Source organism: Cnephaeus nilssonii, assembly GCF_951640355.1.
Source record: "Cnephaeus nilssonii genome assembly, chromosome: 19".
NCBI lineage: Eukaryota > Metazoa > Chordata > Mammalia > Chiroptera > Vespertilionidae > Cnephaeus > Cnephaeus nilssonii.
In genome coordinates, this window is record NC_137090.1 from 14,296,960 (window position 1) to 14,322,442 (window position 25,483).

At 38.8% G+C, this 25,483-nt stretch overlaps 1 protein-coding gene across 1 annotated transcript; it reads right to left on the bottom strand.

Moving 5' to 3' along the window:
• Nucleotides 1–1,073: 1,073 nt before the first annotated feature.
• On the bottom strand, nucleotides 1,074–18,897 carry MEIOC (meiosis specific with coiled-coil domain; the record flags this gene model as incomplete). The annotated part of the gene is made up of 8 exons (XM_079797156.1): nucleotides 1,074–1,614; nucleotides 2,228–2,408; nucleotides 5,659–5,793; nucleotides 6,345–8,214; nucleotides 9,243–9,347; nucleotides 15,060–15,220; nucleotides 18,152–18,283; nucleotides 18,832–18,897. 8 exons carry the CDS (start codon nucleotides 18,895–18,897, stop codon nucleotides 1,385–1,387), a joined length of 2,880 nt encoding a protein of 959 aa, XP_079653282.1. The 3' UTR covers nucleotides 1,074–1,384.
• Between the last annotated feature and the right edge of the window lie 6,586 nt (nucleotides 18,898–25,483).

Below are 25,483 nucleotides of genomic sequence, written 5' to 3' on the forward strand. Positions count from 1 at the left end.
TCTATGCAGTGACTGTGGTGGGTGATCTATTTTATTTGACTACCTTCAATGTAATTAATTTGGTAGTTCTAAGGCATATCAGTGATCAAAATGTTTCTCCCCACAGTTACTCCTGAATTCTCTCAATCAGTTTCTTCCGCACATCATCTAAAGAAAATTTATGTGGTGTGATTACACTCTTTTTATACCAGGATTTCTAAAACTAGGAAAAACACCAACATTTAAAACATCAGTGTTTCTAGTCAAGGATAGTTCAATTAAATTTCATCAGTACATTATATCATAGTTTAACTCATGCTAGAAATGTTAAAACCCAAGATCTGAGTCACATAATATCAACATTTCATATTAATGAATAAATTACTTGGGTTCCATACAAAGATATTAAGTGATGAGAAACAGCAAAAGCCAAGCTTTCAAGAGCTCTTAAAAAATACAGAAGCAAACTAATGAACACAACTACACAAAATATACACTAACCAATTGCAAACTAAACTAGTTAAAGGCTAACCTTAAAAAAATACATTTTTTAAAACTTCGTGATACCCTCATAAAAGGCAGCAACTAAGGGTATTAAAACAATAGTCATTATTTTAGTTACTGTGCATCAAATCTAAAAGATCCAGATAAAGGAAATGTTTTGTTTCAATTCAATGTACTTTAAAATTGGAAATATTTAATAATTGATAGTATAATTAAATTTTAATATACACAAATGATTTGAACAGATTTTATATTCAGTAACTTGCATGGTTTTTACACTGGCACTTTTATCACTAATTTAGGAGAATCAGATGCATTTCCCTCCATATACTTAGGTACTAAGATTTCAAATTATAAATATGGTAGTAGTTTAAATATTAAAATTTTACATGAATATTGGGTTCATTCTTGTTTTCCTCTGTTTCCTAGGTATTATCCAGTTTTGTAAGGAAAACACTTTTAAATCACAATCAAAACTTGTCTTGGTTACTAGACTGTAGCCATAATTGGGGTACAGTCATTTAGATTCATTATTTGGAATTATACTTACTAAGGCAGACCTAAATGAAACTTATCTTCTAGAAGAATTTCACATTTGCATTTACCTGCACTGCAGAATAGGTTTAAGCAACATTTTAGCTGTTAGGAAATATTTAATTTACTTAAACTTATCTTCGACTACTCAGAATTCTGAGTAGTCAACTTTCCCTTTGAGTTCACTTTAAACTATATTTGATTCATTCCAAATAGATTTTTAAATTGAAGTTAGACTTCATTAAGGTATTAAACTCTTAAGTCTGAAAAAATGCATTGAAATTTTCAAGTTTGACAAGTTCATTACAATTGTTGAGCATGTCTTGATACATTTACTTATCAGCTTTTTATTTCTGCTGGGATTTCCTTAATGTTTGTTTGTGTCACCTCTCTGATTCATTGGATTGCTACTATTTATGCTTTCATGGACTTTATCTTCACAGTTTACTATATCTTGTAAAGCCTTTTCCACATCTGTTTGGCCAGTTGTATTGGCTGTTTTAGGCAAGGTCATCTGCAGTGCACACCACAGAGTAGTGCGTGCCTTCCGAGTAGCCACACACATCTCTTTAATTGCTGCAGCAAGGGCAAAAACATCTGTAAAAGAAACATTTACAGTCAGTTCACATTAGATACCATTTAACCCTTTGCACTCGCTTGCTTTTTTCTCGATTCCTTTATTCTAATGCTAACCGTGTCGAGTCACACTCGACATCCGAGTGCAAAAGGTTTTAAGTTTCCTTTACCTCTTAAAGCCCAGTGCTGAGCTACTACATGATCAAACATCATTTATATATATAAAAGGCTAATATGTAAAGTGTCCCCTCGGGAGTTTGACCAGGAGACTGGGAGTTTGATCGCTTGCTATGATGTGTGCTGACCACCAGGGTGCGGCGTGGAACAAAGGAAGGCCCTGATCGGCCCTGATCACTGGCCAGGCTTAGGGACCCTAGCTGTGCACGGATTTCATGCACCAGGCCTCTAGTAATTTTTATAAAAATTACCATGGACTTTGATGGAATTAAAATTAAGTGGATCAAGTTAACAAAACAGATCAAGGTACTTTTGGAGATTATATGGGCATCTTTACCAATTTATTCTTTAGATAAGTGAAATCTTAGAATTATGATCTTTAACCTTAGAATCTGATTTTATTAACATTCAAACGATCTCATTGCCTTATCAAAGTAATATGCATTAATATTTGTACCTCTGTCATCTTGGCATCTAGGAACTCCTTGCTTTTGACGATTTGAAGCATTAACAATTTCATCCTTTCTACGTGACTGTACAATGTGAATGGACTCCAAGTGTCTATCAAGAGCAGTAGAGATATTGGCGTGAAGGGGAGAGCTTCGAAGACGTTCCATCTTGCCTAGTAAAGTTACAACCTGAGGGAAAGATTTTACATTTTGATAAGGCATGTAACCACATTGCCCTGTCATTAACTTACAAATCTTCAAAAAAACAGAATAGACATGAGAGTAATAATATTCATTCAATAAATAATTGAATGCTTATTATGTCCTGACACCATATTGGGGGTAACAAAGACGGAAAGTCTTGTCTTTTGTGCCTTCTTGTATTTGTTAATTCTAAAAGCTTTTTAGGTAATCAGTTAATGGGAATAAACAACAATGGAAAATTCAAACCTTCTAACATTTCCATGTCATTAACAGGAAGTGCAAATACAAGGTCCAACACTGTTCTTGGCAAATAGTGTTATTAGGAGGTACTGTAATCTAAAGGGGGAAAAAATAAGCTAAAAGGGAGAAACTCTAGACTGATCAATCCTCACTTCAACAAGTCCTTTATGGGCCTCCAGTGTTCTTTTGGAAATCAGAAACATTCAGATAATGGTACTGAGCTAGTGGCAGTTTTAAAGAATTCATAATCCAGAAAATGTTGACTTAAATTATATTGAAATAATAAAAATCTTATAATTATCAGAACTGCTAAGAATTAGGAAATTTCTCAATCTTCTGGTTAATTACCCTTTTAAAAGGGCACTGGTATATTAGATCAGTAAGGGGAGTATGTTTCATATTCCTAACTTGTTTCCCAAATTCTAACCTTGGAAGGTGTGAGGAAAGAGAATTTTTTGAATAACTGCCCTTGTTAACTAAATGATTTAAAACTGCCCTGGCCAGTGTGGCTCAGTTGGTTGGGTGTTGTCCTGTACACCGAAAGATTACAGGTTCGTTTTCCAGTCAGGGCACAAGCCCAGGGTTGCAGGTTTGATCCCGGTGAGGGGCATGCAGGAGGCAGCCAGTTGATGTTTCTCTCCCTCTCCCTCTTTCCAAAAATGAATTTAAAAAATCTTTAAAATTCACACAAGCACTTGGTGTTCAGTGATTGGAAAGAGTAGTAAAATACCTCTCAAGAAGCTGAAGGCACCTAAATCAATGCCTCTACCCTCACATTCATATCAAGTTTCTTTGAAATAGGTTTATGCCAGTTTAGGTCCATAGAGAAAACAAAAGTGTACAGTTACTAAATATTTTCCTCCCAATTGTACAACCAGCTAGATCCTTGAAGGGATAACAACAGAAAAAAAAACCCAATATAAAATATTTGAATGAACTTTCAATTACATATTTTTTATTTTATTTTTAAAAATATATTTTATTAATTTTTTTACAGAGAGGAAGGGAGAGGGATAGAAAGCTAGAAACATCAATGAGAGAGAAACATCAATAAGCTGCCTCTTGCACACCTCCTACTGGGGATGTGCCTGCAACCAAGGTACATGCCCTTGACTGGAATCAAACCTGGGACCCTTCAGTCCGCAGGCTGACGCTCTATCCACTGAGCCAAACCAGCTAGGGCAATTACATATTTTTAAAGTAAGACACCATTTTGAATAAGTGATAAATGTAAAAAAGAAATTTGCACCAGTGATTTTTAATAAACTTTAAAAAGATTTCTTTTCAGAATTCTATAAAACTAGCATACTAGAAAATAGTACATGTGAAAATATTTTTTCTCTTTGTATATTATTGATCTAATGTTGCTAAATATAGATAAAAAATTATGGCAGCTATAAACATAACCTTCTAACTTAATGTGACACATTATCAAAGCTGGTAAGCCCTAGCTGGTTTGGCTTAGTGGATGGAGCGTCGGCCTGTGGACTGAAGGGTCCTGGGTTCGATTCTGGTCTATGGCACATGCCTGGATTGCGGGCTCAGTCCCCAGTGGGGGACTTTCATTATTGATGTTTCTATCTCTCTCTCCCTCTCCCTTCCTCTCTGAAATCAATTAAAAAATATATTTTTAAAAAGCTGGTAAAAGTATATTTCTTAACAATCACAGTTTGTAATCCTTTGATTTATTGCTGAGAAATGTATTACTGAGAAAAAGGAGTTTTAACTTGGAATGGTATTAAGAAAATATAATAAAAGACTGAAGTTTTTATTAACATAACATCTGGCTGTAATCCATATCAGTATAAACATTGATAAATTCCATTGTACGAATTTTTAAAAATATATTTTTTTATTGATTTCAGGGAGGAAGGAAGAGGGAGATAGAAACATCAGTGATGAGAGAGAATCATTGATTGGCTGCCTCCTGCATGCCCCCCACTGGGGATCAAGCCCACAACCTGGGCATGTGCCCTTGACCAGAATTGAACCTGGGACCCTTCAGTCCAAAGGCCGGTGCTCTATCCACTGAGCCAAACCGGCAAGGGCCAAATTTACAAATTTGATAAAAGAATCTCAACTGACCTAGGCTGAAAGCTAGGTAAAATCAATATTTTCCACTGAAATAGTTCATGTCTATATTTTAAAGACAGCATGGTACAAAGTAAGAAGCTGACATTCAATAAAACAGGCTTATATTGATTTTTCTAATTCCTAAAGTGGCTTTCACTCAATCATAGAAGCAACCTATTTCCTTGCATGCTTTTTCTCAGGAATCTTCATCAGATTTTACTTAGAAAGCTGTGACTTTTTAAGAGAGGAATATCAAAAAAGAAAAAAATTTATCTTACTCTATTAAAGTTGATTAGAAAATCCTGAAATTACAAGAGATAATAGGAACAATCATTTCTTAAATTACAAAAGGACTTAATATCAGTATTTTATACATTTTATTTGAAGTGACATACTACTTTCCCCAAACAAGGCTAATGTATAAAAGTATGCATACCTACATACATCAGTTTATCAGTATTTAATACACTGCTGTGTATACTTATTTGTTGAATAACTTAATACAGGGTTAAGAAATGAAATATGGTAATTCCCTATTAATTTATCCTGTATAATGCAAGCACAGCTTGCTCATCAAGCTAGAAAACAAATGTTTGTGACTAAGAAATGGGACTTTCCCTGTAAATAATATTCAAAATGGTTTTGCTTTAAAAAAATTCTTTCTGTTGATTAGCTCCACTGCCAATTTCAGTTTGAAGAGGAACCATTTAAGTTATTAAACCTAGCTTTAAATAATTGAGTGGGGCTATTTTCCCTTTCCTAAATATTAATCAGTTCTAGGACCAAACATGGAAAAGAATATACTTCAGAGAGTTACACATAAGTGTGATTTAAAAATCCTTTAGAATTCTTACTTACTGAAATGTTATAAGAATTTGTCAAGCAATTTAAAAGTCTACTATTGGAAGTTTTTATAACTTACCCTGGCTTGTTCTCGAAGTTCATCCACAATTAAGCGATCAACTCTAGATGGGTTGGAAGTCAGCCTTGGAATTGGAGTATTGTTAGTACTGGATACTTTTTTTCCTGGGTAATTCTTGGCAAGGGCCAATTCAGTCTGTAAAAAATTATGTAATTTTTAGATGATGAATTTTCCAAATATGATTCAATGGTAATATTTTTCTTAGGCCTAAGCAATAAATTGAAAATTACTCCTTCAAATAATTCTGTTTTGGTATCAAAAGGCAAAAAATACAAACCACAGTATTTTTCTGTCATACTTAATACAAATAAAATACCTGGACACTCCCAACAGTTTAATACCTTCAAAATTAAAAGAAATTAATTTTAAACCCATTAAGGAAAAAGTCTACTTCATTGGCAAAATAAACTTTACATAAGTAACAATTCTTTTTAACCCCAAACTTTTTTAGTTTTTTATTCTTTACATATTTAAGCTTTATTTTTATTGGTGTCACTATTACAGATGTCTCCATTCCTCCCACTCCCAGCTTTTTGTCTTTAAATCACTTAATTCCTTATAGTCATGGATTTAACAAATACTGCCATTAGAGAAGAATTCAGCTTAGAAATAAAGCAAGTACTCAAAGATAAACAAAAGATGTGGGGCCATACCAAGTTACTCCTAACTGGATAGCTTTGTGTTACCTTTTTTCTCTCCTTTTCTAATGCTCTCCATTGTTCATAGCATTCTTCCAGACGAATATGAAGTTCACTGGCTGGTCCACTACGGGTTTTAATTGGTCTTTGAAATCCAAAAGTTGGCACAAAACCAGAAAAGGAATTATCACCATACATCATATCATTAAAATAAGGGTATAAATGGCTTAACTCATCATAAGAAAACAAATCATAGGAATCCAAGAGTGGAACAACTGAATGGCCAAATGGGTGGGTGGACCTTAGGGGAAACCCATTTGAACCAAGTTGTTGAAAACTCTGATTATGTCTTAAATCTCCCATCATATAATTAGAAAAGCATGACGCCTGTGTGCGATTTACACGGCTATTAATATTGTTATCTCCACTTCCCTGTCTGTGGCTATTAAAATGACTCTGTGCCTCCAACAGATCTTGATATGTGTTTTGAGATAATCCATCTAAATGCTTTGCACCTTCCTCAGGATCATAATGTCCACTCTGAGGCTTAGTTTGAAAATTATGTTTGTTTACATTTTCAATGATCCCAAACTGCTGAACTGAGTAATTATCACAAAATCCATTTGGCTGCTTTATTTTTTTATCTGTAACCAATTCAAAGAGATTTTCTTCTGCAGTCTTTGTCATTCCTTCCATGTGATTGACAGATTGAATTCTTTCTGCACCATTATAATTGAAATCAAAACTAGAAAATGCTGAAGGGTTTTCTTGGCAATACTTCTGAAACAAATTACTATTTGGAGTTAAATTTGTGGATGATAGTTGGGGGAAATCTGAAGAATGGTTAGAACCTTTTGAAGCTGCATTTAAATGACTATTTAATTTCATCAAGTTACCTTGATTTCGATAAGGAATAGGAGTGTTATTTTTTGTGTGGACATTCATCCAAGTTGGCCTATTTAAGTTGATACCTCCTGAAGATGTTGCTGAGTTTGACAATAAAGTAACTGATTTAAAATACTCAGAATTTGGGGGGTCAGCTTTAGCAAACTGTTGCTTTTCTGTGACATTAGCAAAATCATTATTAGCTGGACAAACTGTATGAGGTTTTAGTCCATATTCTGATTTTAAGCCAAAATCAGCAGTGAATGCTGCTTCCTTTGCAAACTGTTTTTCTGTCAGGTGTGGTGTAGTTTTTGGAAATGTGAAATTCTGCTGGTCAGGTATTGTCTCTTCCATTTTTTTCTGATTTGCTGGTTTAACCTGAAATAACTTTGTGTAGCTGTCTGCTTCTACAGTTGGTGTTTCAGGTGTGCCATTGGCTAATTTTTTACTATCTTGGACACTAAAATTCGAACACTTAGTAAGTTTAGCCTTATTAGGATGAGCATATTCTGGGTATCTACAATAATCTGCACTCTCATTGTATCTATTAAACTGGGAAAGAAATATCTCTGCCCTTTTTTGCTGTAATGGTGCTTCAAGACTTTTAACACACATTTTCTCTCTTCCATAAGGGTAAGTATCAGCTCCTGATTCTTTCATGACCTCAGAGAGGCCAGCTTGTGGTGTAAAACAGTTTTTGACAAATGGATATTCTTGGAATGTTGTCTTAGCTGTATCATTTGTCTGAATATTGTAACAATTAGAATGATCACTTCGTGAGGGGTACATCCATTGTTCTTCAAGGTCTAAACCAGTAAATCCATGATAAAGTTCATCTATTTTTTGTTGTGGTGTGAGATTACTATTATGCAGGTATTGCTTTTCCACTGCTGACACAGATTCACCAGTATAAAAAGCTTGCTGAGAGATGGCTGGATCTATTGGCCTTTTGGTTTCTGTTAACAGGTCATGGTGATCTGCAAATCTGCTTGTGTTCACTGGCCAAACTGACTTTAAATTGGAGGAGCAGGTCCTAGAACAAGTAAATATATTTAATTACAATTTAGACTTTAAAAGATTTTTTGTCCTTAGTGGAAAAGGTAGGAAAGGTTTTCAAAAACATTTATCTCGACCACCTCCCCATTCTCTAATCCTTTTCAACTTTGTCTTGTATGCTACCATTACATTCAAATAATTTTCTATTGCTTGAAATGTGCTATATAAATATGTATTTTAATCTTAATATGTCTTTTCCAAGAAGCATTAACTAAGGCCTGAGGCTGATGACTACATAGTCTTACATAATATTTTATCTATAGTAAACAGAAAACAAAGTTAAGTTTTTTCCTTTAATTAGGTTATTACATAATACAAAAAGTGTTGACCACAATTTTTTCAATGAAAAAGGATGTGTTTTGTTGAAACTATTATTGAAATTAAAATATTTTATTTGTTTACATATGTGCTGCATATTTCCCTATTTATGAAATAAAGCATTTGGGTAATATGGCTTCCATACCCAAATAAAACAATGTATATTTAAAAAATTTTTACCAAATGAATAAAATCCATATGCATTTCTGCACAGGAGAAATGCTAGTTTTATTCTTTGGGATATATATATATATATATGTGTGTGTGTGTGTATATATATATATATCTCCTTTGGAATTTATACTCTTTAAGCTACACTTTAGCTCATGAACTCAAGGGAAATAGCTTTGAATTATGCAAGAATAATTTTCCAAATGAAAGTTCTTAATAGCAAATTAAACCTTAGATTGAAACTTTTAATTGTATGCAACGATCTCAGCAAAATCGACTCCTAAAAACAAGTATTTGAATTAAGATGTCTACTCTAAGATGATCCTCTATTAACTAAAAATAATAGTTAATAGGATAATCTAGTATACAGGTTTACAGTTGTTTGCATGGAAAATAATACAATAATTAATAATAGCAAGATAAGCCATGTTTTGTGTACTCGCAACTGTAAATCTACTTTTGCTCCATCCTGTATGTGAATTTAAAAGCAATGTATAGTTTATATGATATACTAACCCGTCAGCAAAATATGGCTGTGACTTATCTTGTTCTTCCAAAATGTTAGATACAAGTCCATATAAGTCTGTTTCACTGCCATAGTCATTTCTTTCTGTTTGAATCCTAAAAAATAAATATTACATGACAAATTTTACTCACACTGAAATATAATATATTGATTTCTATTTCTAGATTTATCCTACCATTATTTTCTATAAAATATTTGGATTGAATCTATACCATAATTTCAAATAAAGAAGGAACAAGAACTCAAGAATAATTTCCACTTTAGCTTACTATGTTACATAAATACTTCTCCTTCATTTCAAATCCTATATCTAGTTCACAATGTATGCTTACCTCTTATTTCTCCCAAACACAATCATTTTAGGTGACCAAAATACAAATCTCTGACTTATGATGCTTGGTACTATCCTGTGGCTGCTCCTGAAAGCATATTTGATCCTATTATACATCCTCCCATCAACACTTACTCTGACTTTTCATTTGTAATTTGAAAACCATGTGAACCTGTTGCTTGATTTTTGTGTCTCTTTATATTGGAATATAAAGTAAAATGTGATATGGTCATCCTAGATAACACAGCACTATTGCAGTTGTCCCTTTTTTTAAAAAAAATATATTTCATTGATTTTTTACAGAGAGGAAGAGAGAGGGATAGAGAGCTAGAAACATCGATCAGCTGCCTCCTGCACACCCCCTACTGGGGATGTGCCCGCAACCAAGGTACATGCCCTTGACCGGAATCGAACCTGGGACCCTTGAGTCCGCAGGTGGACGCTCTATCCACTGAGCCAAACCGGTTTCGGCTGCAGTTGTCCCTTAAATGTAACAGACTTGGGGGCTATCTCTAAATCCTTGCCAAAGAGGTGACTAGAGTTCCATGTACCTGAAATGCTACCTGGTGACTAACACTGTTTAAATAATACAAAATGTAAAAACCATAAGAAAAATTGGTGCCTTTTTACCCTCTATGGATTTTGGGTAATTTGTTCCTCGAAGTAATACTTTTTTTAAAAATTGTAACTTCTTGTTTTCTCATATTTTGTTTTTAACATTTAATAGTGTTAGGGCATTTTAAAAATAAAAATACTTTATATTTGCATAACACTCAAAACATTTCATTGATCTTCATAACATAAGATGGGCAAATACTAGTAATCATTCAGCTGTTGAATGAATGATCATTTGAGATATTAAGAAACTTGTATTAGCCCTAGCCGGTTTGGCTCAGTGGATAGAGGGGTCCCCTGGTTCGATTCTGATCAGGACACATGCCCAGGTTTCGGGCTTGATCCCCAGTAGGGGGTGTGCAGGAGGCGGCCGATCAATGATTCTCTCTCATCATTGATGTTTCTATCTCTCTCTCCCTCTCCCTTCCTCTCTGAAATAAAAATATATTAAAAGAAAAGTGTATTAGAGGTCACTGGTTTGATTCCCAGTCAGGGCTTAATCCCCAGTAGGGGGAGTGCAGGAGGCAGCAGATGGATTATATTTCTCTCTCATTGATGTTTCTATCTATCCTTCTCCCTTCCTCTCCGTCTCAAATCAATAAAAACATTTTTTAAAAAAAATATTTTTATTGATTTCAGAGAGGAAGGGAGAGGAAGAGAGACAGAAACGTCAATGACGTGAATCATTGATCAGCTGCCTCCTGCATGCCCCCTACTGGGGATCAAGCCTGAAACCTTGGCATATGCCCTTGATCGGAATTGAACCCGGGACCCCTCAGACTGCAGGCCGACGATGCTCCATCCACTGAGCCAAACCGGCCAGAGCAATAAAAACATTTTAAAAAAAGAAACAGCCCTAGCTGAAACCGGTTTGGCTCAGTGGATAGAGCGTCGGCCTGCGGACTCAAGGGTCCCAGGTTCGATTCCGGTCAATGGCATGTACCTTGGTTGCGGGCACATCCCCAGTACGGGGTGTGCAGGAGGCAGCTGATCGATGTTTCTCTCTCATCGATGTTTCTAACTCTCTATCCCTCTCTCTTCCTAAAGTATATTAAAAAAAAAAAAAAGAAACAGCCCTAGCCAGTTAGGTTCAGTGGATAGAGCATCGACCTGCAGATTGACTTATGATGCTTGGCACTGCACTGTACTGTGTTAGATTCCAGATCCTGGATTTGATCAGGATCCTGGATTCGATTCCGGTCAAGGGCACATGCCCAGGTTGCAGGCTCAATCCACAGTGTGGGGTGTGCAGGAGGCAGCCGATCCATGATTCTCTCTCATCATTGATGTTTCTTTTTTTTTTTTTTTTAATATTTTATTGATTTTTTACAGAGAGGAAGGGAGAGAGATAGAGAGTTAGAAACATCGATGAGAGAGAAACATCGATCAGCTGCCTCCTGCACGCCCCCCACTGGGGATGTGCCCGCAACCCTTGTACGTGCCCTTGACCGGAATCGAACCCGGGACCTTTCAGTCCACAGGTCGACGCTCTATCCACTGAGCCAAACCGGTTTCGGCTCATCATTGATGTTTCTCTCTCTCCCTCTCCCTTCCTCTCTGAAATCAATAAACATATATGAAGAAAAGAAAAAATGAAAAAGAAACCTATTTTGCAAGGATTTATGACTTGCCAAACTTTTACTTGCTAAACAAATGGTCTTTTTCCACTATATCATGTTGTTTCACAAATATTCAATATAAAGCTTGTTATATAATAATGTATTAGTATATATCTAAAAATATTCAATGTAATATATAATAAACTATTAATAGTTGTTATTGGGAGGTGTGAAGGCAGGGTTAAGGTGGATTTCTGATTTTCTTTATATATTTTTGTAAAGTTTTAATTTTTTTAAAAAAATATATTTTATTGATCTTCCACAGAGAGGAGGGGAGAGGGACAGAGAGCTAGAAACATCGATGTTAGAGAAACATCGTCCGCACTGGGTATGTACCTACAACCAAGGTACATGCCCTTGACCGGAATCGAACCTGGGACCCTTGAGTCCGCAGGCCAATGCTCTATCCACTGAGCCAAACCGGTTAGGGCAAGTTTTAATTTTTTTAATGAACACATATCAAGTTAAAAATATTTGTTTTGATGGAATTATACATTATATAATCTTTCTAATAAAATCACTATTTTATAGAGAACTTACCACAAATTTAAAAATTTTAATAATTTTTTAACTAATATGATTGAAAAAATAATTATTTTCTGCTTAAACTAAAGATGCATCATTTTCTATCAACTGCTCCCTATATGTAATTAAAATAAAGGTAGATGTCACTCCCCTGAGGCTTCTCTTTGCATTAGGCTCCTATAATATCCTATACTTTCTCTTTTTAACCTCACTATACTTGTAATGCCTGGCAAGTTATCATCATCAGTATTGTAAAATGTATAAAGGCAGGGATAAATATTTGCCATGTGAATGCTAATATCTCCACTAGGAAAGAATCAGGCACAGAGTAGGCCCTTATTTGTGGAATTGCATAGAAAAATAATTAAGCCCTGGCCAGGTGGCTCAGTGATTGGAGCATCATCTCATAAATCAAAGGTTAAGGGTTTTATTCCTGGGTAAGGCACATACTTAGATTTCGGGTTTGATCCCCGGGTCAGGGTGCACTGGGAGGCAACCCATGGATGTTTCTCTCTCTGTTTTCCTTCCTCTTTCTCTAAAATCAATAAACATATCCTCGGGTGAGGATAAAAAAATTTAAAAGTCTCTTATGTTGGATAAAAATCTTGTTTATTGAGTACTTGTGAAGGAAGAAATTACTGAAAATTTAGAATGGATAAAAAAACAGATCTAAAAATTGTAATTCATTTATATATCTTTCAAAAGAGGAACTTAAGATCTAGTCACTAAAGATTGCCTCCTAATGAATAAAAAACAGTAATAAGCTAAAATTATATATACACTAGAGGCCCAGCCCACGAAATTTGTGCACGGGTACCGTCCCTAGGCCTAGCCTGTGATCAGGGCCATCTCCCCCAGCTGTCAGCAGCCACCCGGGTTCCCAGTTTGCCATTGGGTGATCAGAGCCTGATGGCTGGGGGGAAGGGAAGTGGGGGAGGCACCGAGAGGTCAGTCGGTCCCACCTGATTGTGGCCCTGCCCCTGCCGTGGGTCGTCCTCTGTGTGTTGGGCTACTGGTGGGGCTGGGGCCTTGGCCTGGCGCTACCCGCATACCCCGCCACCCACCCCTGAGGTCACCATTCGCCATTGAGCGATTGGAGCCTGATGGCCAGGGGGAGGGATCAAGAGGTCGGCTGTTCCATTCACTCACCAGTCCCCCACTACCACCACCCCCACCCCTGCCACCCACTCCAGTTCCCTATTCACCACCGGGCAATGGGAGCCTGCCGGCCAGCCGGGGAAAGGGACCAAGAGGTGGTTAGTGCACCTCATAGTGATTGGCTGAGTGGTCGTTCTGCTGTTATGGTTGCTGGGCTTTTAGTATCCTAATTAATAAAAGAGTGATATGCAAATTGACTGTCACTCCAAGACACAAGATGGCCACCCCCATGTGGTCAAAGATGGCTGCCCCCATGTGGACACAAGATGGCCGCCACAAGATGGCAGGCAGGGGAGGGCAGTTGTGGGAGACCAGGCCAGAAAGGAAGGGCAGTTGGGGGGGGGGGGTACCCAGGCCTGCAGGGGAGGACAATTGGGGGGGACCCAGGCCTGCAGGGAAGGGCAGTTGGGGGGGATCAGGCCTGCAGGGGAGGACAGTTGGGGGGACCCAGGCCTGCATGAGAGAGCAGTTTGGGGGGACCAGGCCTGCAGGGGAGGACAATTGGGGGGGACCCAGGCCTGCAGGGGAGGGCAGTTGGGGAGATTAGGCCAGCAGGGGAGGGCAGTTGGGGGGACCCAGGCCTGCAGGAGAGAGCAGTTTGGGGGGACCAGACCTGCAGGGGAGGACAATTGGGGGGGACCCAGGCCTGCAGGGGAGGGCAGTTGGGGAGACTAGGCCAGCAGGGGAGGGCAGTTGGGGGGGACCAGGCCTGCAGGAGAGAGCAGTTTGGGGGGACCAGGCCTGCAGGGGAGGACAACTGCGGGGGACCCAGGCCTGCAAGGGAGGGCAGTTGGGGGGGATCAGGCCTGCAGGGGAGGACAGTTGGGGGACCCAGGCCTGCAGGGGAGGGCAGTTGGGGGCAATCGGGCCAGCCAGGGAGCAGTTAGGCGTCGAACAGGCTGGCAGTGGAGTGGTTAGGGCAGGGGTCCTCAAACTTTTTAAACAGGGGGCCAGTTCACTGTCCCTCAGACTGTTGGAGGGCCGGACTATAGTTTAAAAAAAACTATGAACAAATTCCTATGCACACTGCACATATCTTATTTTGAAGTAAAAAAAACAAAACGGCAAAAACACCCGCATGTGGCCCGCGGGCTGTAGTTTGAGGATGCCTAGGTTAGGGGGTGATCAGGCTGGAAGGCAGAAGCGGTTAGGGGCAATTAGGCAGAGGCAGGCAAGAGGTTGGGAGCCAGCAGCCCTGGATTGTGAGAGGGAGGTCCAACTGCCCGTTTAGGCCTGATCCTGGCCGGATAGGGCCTAAATGGGCAGTTGGACATCGCTCAAGGGGTCCCAGATTGGAGAGGGTGCAGGCTGGGCTGAGGGACACCGCCGCCCCCCCCGCAGCCCCATGCACGAATTTCATGCACAGGGCCTCTATTATAAGATAACTGCCCAGTTTAGGGTTTCCTAAAAGTTTGATAAACACAAAATTATGTCATAACAAAAATTAATAACATAAAATTAAAATGCTGATATAGGGAACAAAGAGCTAATACAATTGGGTTCCCATGTAATCAAACTTAAAAACACTTTATTTAGCCTGAAAAATACAATTAATTTACCTGTTCTTTACATTAATCTGAGAATTAGAAGGCTGCTTAATATCATCTCCATAAGTAGACCATGGTGCATAGAAAATTGAAGAATCTACAGAACTTGCATATTCAGTTGATGAAGAAAGTGGAGTATTATAGGTCTGCCTTAGGTCAACATTGTCTTCACTCTGAAATTTTAAAGAAATGCTTATGTATCAGCCATTTTTAAATTACATTTATTACAGAATATTAGTGGTATAATAAGAAATAGGAGGAAATAACACATGCGTAAGAGTTGAGAGACAAAATCAAATCTAGACTTAGCCATTTAAGCTTACTTTATACTAGGGATTGGCAAATTTTTTTCTGTAAAGAGCCAGATAATATATACTAGGGTTTGCTGACTGTTAAGGTCTCCTTAAGCAACCATAGATAGCCCTGGCTGGTTCACAGGTTCAATTCCTGGTCAAGGGCAGGTACATGGATTGCAGGTTCGATCTCAGGGCTGTCTGTCTGTCTCTTTCCCCCTCCCAATCTCTCTAAAAATCAATGGGGAAAAACAATATCTGTGGATGAGGGTTACAAAAAAAAAAAAAAAGAAGAAGAAGAAGAAGAAGGAAAGAACAAAGGAAACAACAATAGATAAACATGAAAACAAATGCACACAGCTGTATTCCAATAAATGTTGTTGTTTTTTAAACAAAAAATAGGCACTTGGCAGATCTAATCTGACCCCTGGGGGTACTTGTTGCTTATACCTAGTCTAAAACACATATAATTATTGTAGTTTTAATTTGTTAAACATAATGTGGACACTAGCAATGTTATATTTCACATATCATAAAAGTCTTAATGTTCCCAATCTTTTTTAAAAAAAGTTAATGTATATTTAGGTATAGAGAATTTCAAACAAACTTCATATACATTCTTGTATTCAGTCAACCCAGAGACATGGGTATTCTATTAAAATAGAAAAATGAGAAAACTGTGGCTACAAGTTACCGAGCCCAAGGTGACAAAACTAAAACCTAAACTCAAGGCCTTCTTACTCCTAGGGCATTTTCTTTTTTATTTTATTTCTAGTTAATCTCGCCCAAGGATATTTTCCCAGTGATTTTAGAGAGTGGAAGGGAGGGGTAGAGAAAGAGACAGAGAAACATTGATGTGAGAGACACACATCAATTTGTTGCCTCCTGAACATGGAATTGAACCCAGGACCCTTCAGTCCACAGACCGATGCTCTACCCATTGAGCAAACTGGCTCTAGGGCTCTAGGGCATTTTAAAACAGTATCTTTAATTTTCAGTCTCATTTTTATTTCTAAGAGATATTATAAAAATGAGATGATATATAAATTATGATCTCTTCAGAAAATTTAAAGATATTACTACAATTAGGAGAAAAATGGCAGTTAATTTTTCTTTTTTTGCGTGAACATTTCTATAATGAACTCTGAGTAAATAAGGTGAAAGTTTGAATTTTAAGATGTTAATGATTTAAAATCCTGTCTCCTTCCAAAAACGATTGAGCAGTAAAAATAATTTAAAATATTTGAAATAGTATTATAGAATGAATATAATAATAAAAGATTAAACATTTATATATATATATATATATATATATATATATATATATATATATATTAATCCTCACCCGATGATATTTTTCCATTGATTAGAGAGAGTGGAAGAGAGAGGAAAAGACAGAGAGAAATAATGATGTGAGAGAAACACATTGATTGATTGTCTCCTGCATGAGCCCAGAGGAGCCTGCAACCGAGGTACGTGCCCTTGACCGGAATCAAACCCAGGACCCTTTGGTCCACAGGTCAAGGCTCTATCCACTGAGCAAACTGGCTAGGGCAAAGATTAAACACTTAGATGCATTTTATTCTAGAAAATGCTTCTTTAAAGAAGTCTGAAAGTATAGGTTCACAATTTTTAACTTTTGAGTATTAGAAAAGTTAAATCTTGTAAAGATTGATTTAAATTTTATATTACAGGATAAAACAAGCAACTAAAGTAATGTGGTGAATTCAAACATAATTATACTTTAAATATATGGATCCCTTTCAGTTAAAACATTTACAGAAATTAAATATGCAAATACTTGGGGTTGGCATATTAATTAGATCCAGGTAACTGCAAAATTTACCGTTTATATTCTTGATATACTTAAAATAACTAAAGAGAAATTCAAGTACATTTTAGTAGCGATGTCAACATTATAAAGAGCAGTGGAATGCTGGTCTTGGCAGTGAAAAGACCTGGGTTCCACTTGGGCTTTGTCACTGTGGACACAAATTAAGCTTTCTGAGCCTCAGTTTCTCAATCTGTACAGTGGGCATAACACTTTGTAAGGCTATGTGTAGATGAAATAATTTATTTCAGGATATTATTATAATTCAAAGTATAACAATATCAACATTGGTGTCCTGGTTAATTAATTTCAAATGAAAATGACTTACATTATCCTAAGACCAATTTAATATGACTAACAAAATTTAAATGTTTTAGGTGAGGTAAAAGGTAGTATTGAAAGACACTGTTGAAGCCAAAGACTAAAGAAGTGACAAAAATTTCATCTTTAAATTATCAAAAGTATGTTTGTACGGATTTACAAAGACCTAGAAAAGTATTTTTAAGGTCTTACTAAGTAAATATGTATTTTCGTACATTTCTGACATCATTGAAGACAAGACGAAAACAACAATCAGTTAAAAATCTTATTCCTTGCCGAAACTGGTTTGGCTCAGTGGATAGAGCGTCGGCCTGCGGACTCAAAGGTCCCAGGTTCGATTCCGGTCAAGGGCATGTACCTTGGTTGCGGGCACATCCCCAGTAGGGGGTGTGCAGGAGGCAGCTGATCGATGTTTCTCTCTCATCGATGTCTCTAGCTCTCTATCCCTCTCTGTAAAAAATCAATAAAAAATATATTTAAAAATCAAAAAAATCTTATTCCTTAACTTGTTTTCAAAGCAAAGTATGTATTCTGTGAAATGTTGTTATGGCTTTCTGGTCTTAAACTTGGAGCAATTTAAACACCCATAAGAATCGGCTCAGGTAAATGAATCTGATTAGAATAAATCCTCTAACACAGGGCAGAGCTGAAGAATGCACCTGCGCTTTGTAGCAATCATAGAAGGAAGAGGAGCCGGACATCACGCCGCTGAACACATCCGTTAGTCTACCGCTGGTGTCGGCGCTGAGGTTCCAGCAGCGATTCGCACCTCCGCGGAACGCCACCTTGGGCTGCACGAGCAGGAATAGGAAACCAGAGAGAGACATCACGCAGTGCGAAGCCATGGCTGAAATGGCATTTCGGTTCACCTCGGCCGTTCCCCTAGCAGCCTAACTTAATTCCGAATCCCCGACGAGGACACTAACTTGGGGCCCGGGCTCGCGTCCCTCGGATTCCCTCCCAGTCCTCTAGCCGTCCGTGGCGCGGCAGTCGCCTGCCCTGACTGGCCTACGCTGCCAACCATCGCCTCAGCGCCGCCGCCGCCCGACGTGCAGGCCGCAGCGGCAGCCCGGCCGTCGCGGCCTCCCGCCCAGTCCTGTCAGCCGCGCCGCGAACCCCACGCCCCCCGCTCGACCTGTCGCCGCGCCCTCAGCCCCTTCCCGCGGCGCGGCCCGGGCGCCCCGTCGAGGCGCTTCAAAAGCGACCTGCCCTCGCTTGCCCTGAGGCGACCTCCTCAGAGAACAGCGTCTAGGGACGCGCCTTCTCCTCAGCCTCTTCTCGCGGTCGCCATCCTCCAAGTCTGGTCGCCACCCAGACCCTGACCATCCCCGCCGGTTACCTCAAGTCCCTCCCTTAGGCCTGGAGGGTGAGGGAGCTGCCAGGGGTGTCCGTCTCTCACCTCCATGGGACCCTCAGCCCCTCCGGGACTCGGTAGAGCTTCTGGGGCACCGGGGTGAGGGGGGGCGTCGAGGCCCGGCTCCCTCAGCCCGCACCCCGCCGCTGCCGCCGCCGCCGCCCCGGGCGCTGCCTGGAGCGGGTCCGTGGGTGGGGGGCTCCGAGCGGGGAAGGAGGGTCGGGGGGGAGAGGCCGTTATATTGCCGACCCCCGCCTCGCGACCCGGCACCGAACCGCCCCGGGCCGCCCCCTCCTGTGAGACCCGCCCCCCGCTTTGCACCCCCTCCATTGGCCTGCTGCCTAGCCAATGGGCAACTGCCTCTAGGGCCCGTTACCTTCCACCCCCCAGAGACAAGGCTGAGAGCGGGCGGTTAGCCGACCTCGTTCTCTCGCAGCTTCTGAGCTTTTCCCGCTCAGAGGAAACGGGTTAGGGATTGGCCCGGACTGGCAAGCACCAGCCCGATGATTGGCTAATGGGGCAGTTGAGGGGCGGGGCGTGGAAGGGAAAGAACGCGAGCTTACCGGGTGAGACAAGTGAGGGAACTGGTGGAAAGATTTGAGAAATCGCTCAGCAACTGGCTGATAATCGTAAACCTATCCGCTGTCCGTCTGGTGCCAACATTTAATTTTTTGTCCCTCAAGCCCCGCCCCCAACTCCCAGAATCCTTTGGAGCCGCCTGGAGAATAATAGACCTGTGCCCGTTTACAGAGGGTGAGAAAAACCCTTATGGAATTGGGTGTTGTTGGGAAACTCCCGAGGGAGAGCCGCCCTCGGTCCTAGGTCCCAGGAAGTGAGGGGTGAAGGCATTTTGGTGTTAACTTTTGAACAAAGTTCATTTCTATATGCACCGGACAAGCCATTGGCAGTCCCGTTTAGAGAGGTGGTATCTCAGAGAAAAACGAGTTTTTGTTCCGAGACAATGCTGAAAAAAATGTGTGTGCGTTGAAATATTGAAGATGATAAAAGTAAACACAATAAGCACCTTATAGGTTGTTTATGTTTAAAACGAAAACTTGAACGCTTGCCGGGTCGCTCCACTTGGTTAGAGCACGGTCCCCATACGCCAGGGTTGCGGGTTCAATCCCTGGTCAGGGCACACACAAGAACCAACTAATTGTCCTGGCCGGTTTGGCTCAGTGGATAGAGCGTCAGCCTACAGACCGAAGGATCCCAGGTTGGATTCCTGTCAAGGGCACATGCCGGGTTGCGGGCTCCATCCCCAGCAGAGGGCGTGCAGGAGGCAGCTGATCAATGCTTCTCATCATTGATGTTTCTCTCTCTCCCTTTCCCTTCCTCTCTGAAATCAATAAAAACAACAAAATTTAAAAAGAACCAATTAATTAATGCATAAAATAGTGCAACAACAAATCAATCTCTCTGTCTCTCTCTCTCAAAAAAAATTAATAAATAAGAAATAAATTAAGAAAAAACAACCAAAAAACTTGAGAAGCAGTTAAGCAGTTCTTTTAACTCAGACACAAATTAGAAATAGAAAAGGGACAATTTTATTGGCTCATACTGACCTGATAGTTATTTTGGATCTCTACTCAGTTTTGATTTTAGAAAGTGGACCAGGTGACCTGGCTTTTCCTACCTCACCCTTAAAATTACTGACGTGAAACTCATTCCCCCTTGCATTGAGAAATTACTGTTCTCTCTGCCTGTCTTTCTCTCATAGTACCCACAAAAGTTTGAAGAACTACAAATCTTTTAATGTATTTTTACTGTAGTAAGAGATATATATATATATATATATATATATATATATATATATATATATATATATGATTTACCATTTTAACCCTTTTCAAGTATATAATTCATTGGCACTTAGTACATTCACAATGTTGTGCAACTATTACCACTATCCATTTCCATAAAAATTAAAAAATATTTTTATTTATTTCAGAGAGAGGAAGGAAGGGGGTGAAAGAGATAGAAACATCATTGATCGGCTACCTTCTGCACGCCCCCTTACTGGGGATGGAGTGGGAAAACCTGGCATGTGTCCTGACCCAGAATCCAACTATGACCTCTTGGTTCATGGGTCAATGCTCAACCACGGAGCCATACTGACTGGGTATCCATAAATTTTTTTATTATCCCAAACAGAAACTCCGTAGCCAATTAGCAATAATTCTCCAATTCCTCTACCCCCAACCCCTGGTAACCTCTAGTCACTATGAACTTGCCTATTCTAGGTGTAATCAAACAATATTTGTCCTTTTGTGACTGTCTTATTTCATTTGCATAATATCAAGGTTCATGCATGTGTCAGAACTTCATTCCTTTTTATAGTTGAATAATATTCACTATATGTGTATAACACATTTTGTTTATTCATTCATCAGTTGATGGACACTTGGATTGTCTTCACCTTTTCACTCTTGTGATTAATGCTGCTTATGAACATTAGGGTTGCAAATATTTGTTTGATATTCTCTTTTTCCCCACAATTATTTTGGACATATACCTAAGAGTAGAATTGCTGGGTCATATGGTAATTCTGTTTAATATTTTGAGGAGCACCTAACTATTTTTCACAGCACCTGAATCATTTTACATTACATTTACATTTTACAAACAATGTGCCAGTGATTCAATTTCTCCATATCCTCACCAACACTTATTTTCATTAAAAAAAAAAAAAAAAGTCAGCCTGGCCAGTGTGGCTGTTGGTTGAGCATCATCCCATGTACCTCAATGGGAGGTTGCCCATTTGATTCCCTGTCAGGGCACATGCCTAAGTTTCTGGCTTGATTCTCAGTAGGGGATGTGCAGGAAGCAGCAAATTGATGTATTGATCTTTCTGTCTCTCTCTTCCTCTCCCTTTCACTGTCTGATATAAATAAATAAAAACCCCACCTAAGATGCTAAAAAAAGCAACAAACACAAACATTCAAGAGAGTGTGATGCAGTATCTCTGTGGTTTTGATTTGCATTTCCCTATAGCTAATGATGTTGAGCATCTTTTTATGTGCTTATTGGCCATTTGTATATCATCTTTGAGAACTATTCAAGTCCTTTGTTCATTTATACTGTCTTGTTTAATATTGGTATGGTTTGTTTTGGAAATGAACATTATAGCACAATTAAACAAAATATTGAACTCATGTGACTACATTAGTAAAGGGAATATTTTTGTTATGGAGCAAGTATTTAGTATATAGTTAGCTTTTTCTTTCAGCTCTTATATTTCTTTTTTGGAAGTTCTCTATTGTTGAACATGTATTTGAGAAGTGATTGGAATTGGTTTCACAATCTTACCCAAAGATATAGACAAATCTCGGATTAAAGTGAGAACGCATTAGAAATACTCAAATAGCCCTGACCAGCAATGCTCAGTGATTAGAGCGTGGGCCCACGCACCAAAGGGTCTCTGGTTTAATTCTTAGTCAAGGGTATGTATCTGGGTTGCAGGTCAAGGTGTGTGTGGGAGGCAGCCAATCGATGTGTCTCTCTCACATCTTTCTCTCTCTCTCTTTTTCTCTCTCTCCCTCTTTCTCCCTCCCTCCCTCCCTTTCACTTTTTCTAAAAATCTATGGAAAAAATGTCCTCGGGTGAGGATTAACAACAACAAAACACACACACACACACAAACAAAACCCCCCTCAAATAACTGTTTTATATCTTCCTTGCCTTCATCAGAATTTAATTTCTTGAATGTCTCCATTTCTTGAATGTCCCTATATAGGAGCAATCATGAAAGATTTTTATATATAACCAGAGGCTCGATGCATGAAATTTGTGCAAGGGGCTTGGCCCTTGCAGCCCCGGCTTGGCCCGGAAGGTCAGAAGGTCGTCTGGAAGGTCGTTTGGCTGTCTGGTCTAATTAGCATATTATGCTTTTATTGTTATAGATAAGATAGATCACATTTCAGTAGCCTTGACTCAACTTAGAATGATGGTGTCCTTTAGTAACAAACCTATTTATTTTCTTGCTATTTTGGGGATAATTAAATGAATCTGAATTTATGATTGGATTTTTAAAAAAGATATTTACTTAAGAACATTCTTTGATAGAACTGGGAACAATCTAAACCTATTTAATCCTGAAAACTTAGTGCAGAAGACAGACTTTCACCTACAAAATATATTTAAAGGTTGCCTTCTCCTCCTCCCCTTTCTCCTTGTTCTTTTGCAACTCTGGAAGACAATGTACAATGTGGTACTTCCTCAGTTACATTAATGAAATCCTTTTTATATTTTTACAGTTTTGAGTGATAAAATAAATATAATTTCATTATCCCAAATAAAACTTTAAATTTAAATAAAACATTTATTTTGAAAGGTTAAGGTGTACTGTGGGCATAACCTCAGTGCCAAAGAGAGAACTGAATTAATCCTCCATAGAAAGCAATCATATAATTCCAAGGCAGTATACAACTAAATCTCTGCAGAATTCTTATATATGTTCACATCTGTATTTTAAAAAAGTTTTTTTTCCTGTTTCCTAAAGGTCTAGTGGTCCAATGACTTAAATGGGCTGCAAACCTGCTGTGATTCAAACTTACAATTCTTCTCAGACTTCTCTGACTCAAGGGACTAAATTCCTTTAATTATTCTTTCTGAAATTAACTGGGCTGCCAGACATGGTTTCTCAACCTCTAATAGTTTGTTGGGACATTTACAAAATACTCCTTTTAGAGTTATTTGCAACTACTTCTCCCTTTTTTTTTTTTAAAAAAAATATATTTTATTGATTTTTTACAGAGAGGAAGGGGAGAGATAGAGTCAGAAACATAGATCAGCTGCCTCCTGCACACCCCCCACTGGGGATGTGCCCGCAACCAAGGTAGATGCCCTTGACCGGAATTGAACCCGCGACCTTTCAGTCCGCAGGCTGACGCTCTATCCACTGAGCCAAACCAGTTTCGGCACTTCTCCCTTTTTAGATACTCAAATTAGTGTTTTTCTGGTCCTCTTGAATTATTTTTATAGTTTCTTCCTTTGTAGGAAGTAAGCTTGTTTCTGCTTATTCCCTTCTGGTTGGATGGGGTTCCAGGTTACTGTCGCTTAATCTGTGTTCCAGGAAACTTGTCGGTTTCTACATAGTTTGAGATGAGATCCTGAAAGATTTATGCATTTACCTTTGCTGAGTAAGTTTTTCTGCTTCGAGTGGGGGAAGATACTTAAGTTGATTCATATTTATTGGAGATATTATTGTGCTTTTCCTATGAAAAGGCCAGAATTAATGTTCTTTCTTATCTTTTTATATTTTAATATTTTTCTTTTAAAAATATATTTTTATTGATTTCAGAGAGGAAGGGAGGGAGAGAGAGAGAGAGAGAAGAGAAAGAGAGAGAGAGAGAGAGAGAGAGAGAGAGAGAGAGATTGAGAGAGAGAGAGAAACATCAATGAGAGAGAAACATCACTGATAGGCTGCCTCCTTCACGCTCCCTACTGGGGATGGAGCCCACACCCATGTGCCCTGACCAGGAATTGAACTATGGCCTCTTTCTTAGTTCATAGATCGATGCTCAACCACCGAGTCATGCTGGTTGGGCGATATTTTTCTAAATATAGCATTTCTTGAATTGATTTTTATGGGATTGTATTTGATACTTAAACAAAGAATTAGACATTGAACTAGGGTTTTCTTTGTAAATTAAGAGTTCTGAATATCTCTGTTTCATTGCCCTCCAAAACTGAGTTTCTATTTCTCAGTGTTGATTGGAACCAGATGTTAGAAAAGGTTCATAGCAGTGCCACCAGAAAAAGGCACCATAGAAAAATGTCTACAAGTAATTTTCTTTAGGCCTTTAAGTTTCTCCTGCATTTGAGAGATCCCCAAACTATATTTGGGGTCTTCTGACATCAATGGACCAGAAAACAGCTTATTTAAAAAATTTAAAAAGTTAATAAAGATATACCTGTATAGATATTAAAGTGCTTAATAATTTTAATAAACTACTATGAATATTTTACCAATTAAAAATTATGATCCAGAGTTTTAATTTAGGTCACAAAGTTCAAGGACTTATGAGGAGACCTATTTTTAAAGGTTCATTAAAGCTTTGCACATTGTAGTATACCACAGCACGCAAGCTTTCTACCAAAGGGTAATCAAAGGACATTCATGAAAGATGTGGTTTCCAAATTGGATGATTATATACTCTTAAGGTGCAAAATAGATTCTGGATTTATAGAATCTTCCTGAAAATGCACAGCCCACCTAATAGTTGCAATTTTTGAGCAGCCCCAATTTCTATATTATTTTAAGTCTCACTTTTTTTTACACTTTTTCAACAAGTATTTATTTATTTATTATATTTCTTATTGACTTCAGAGAGGATGGGAGAGGGAGATAGGAACATCAATGATGAGAGAGAATCATTGATGGGCTGCTTCTTGCATGCTACCTACTGGGGATCGAGCCTGCATCCCGGGCATGTGCCCTTGACCAGAATTGAATCCGGGACCCTTCAGTCCGCAGGCCAACGCTCTAGCCACTGAGCCAAACTGGCTAGGGCCCATCAAGTATTTATTATTAGTTAAACTATGATTCAGGATCCTAGGGTGGTATATACCCAGGTCCCCCTTTACTTCCATGGGAGAAGGATGGAGGACAGAAGACAAGTGGAATCCAGCCAAT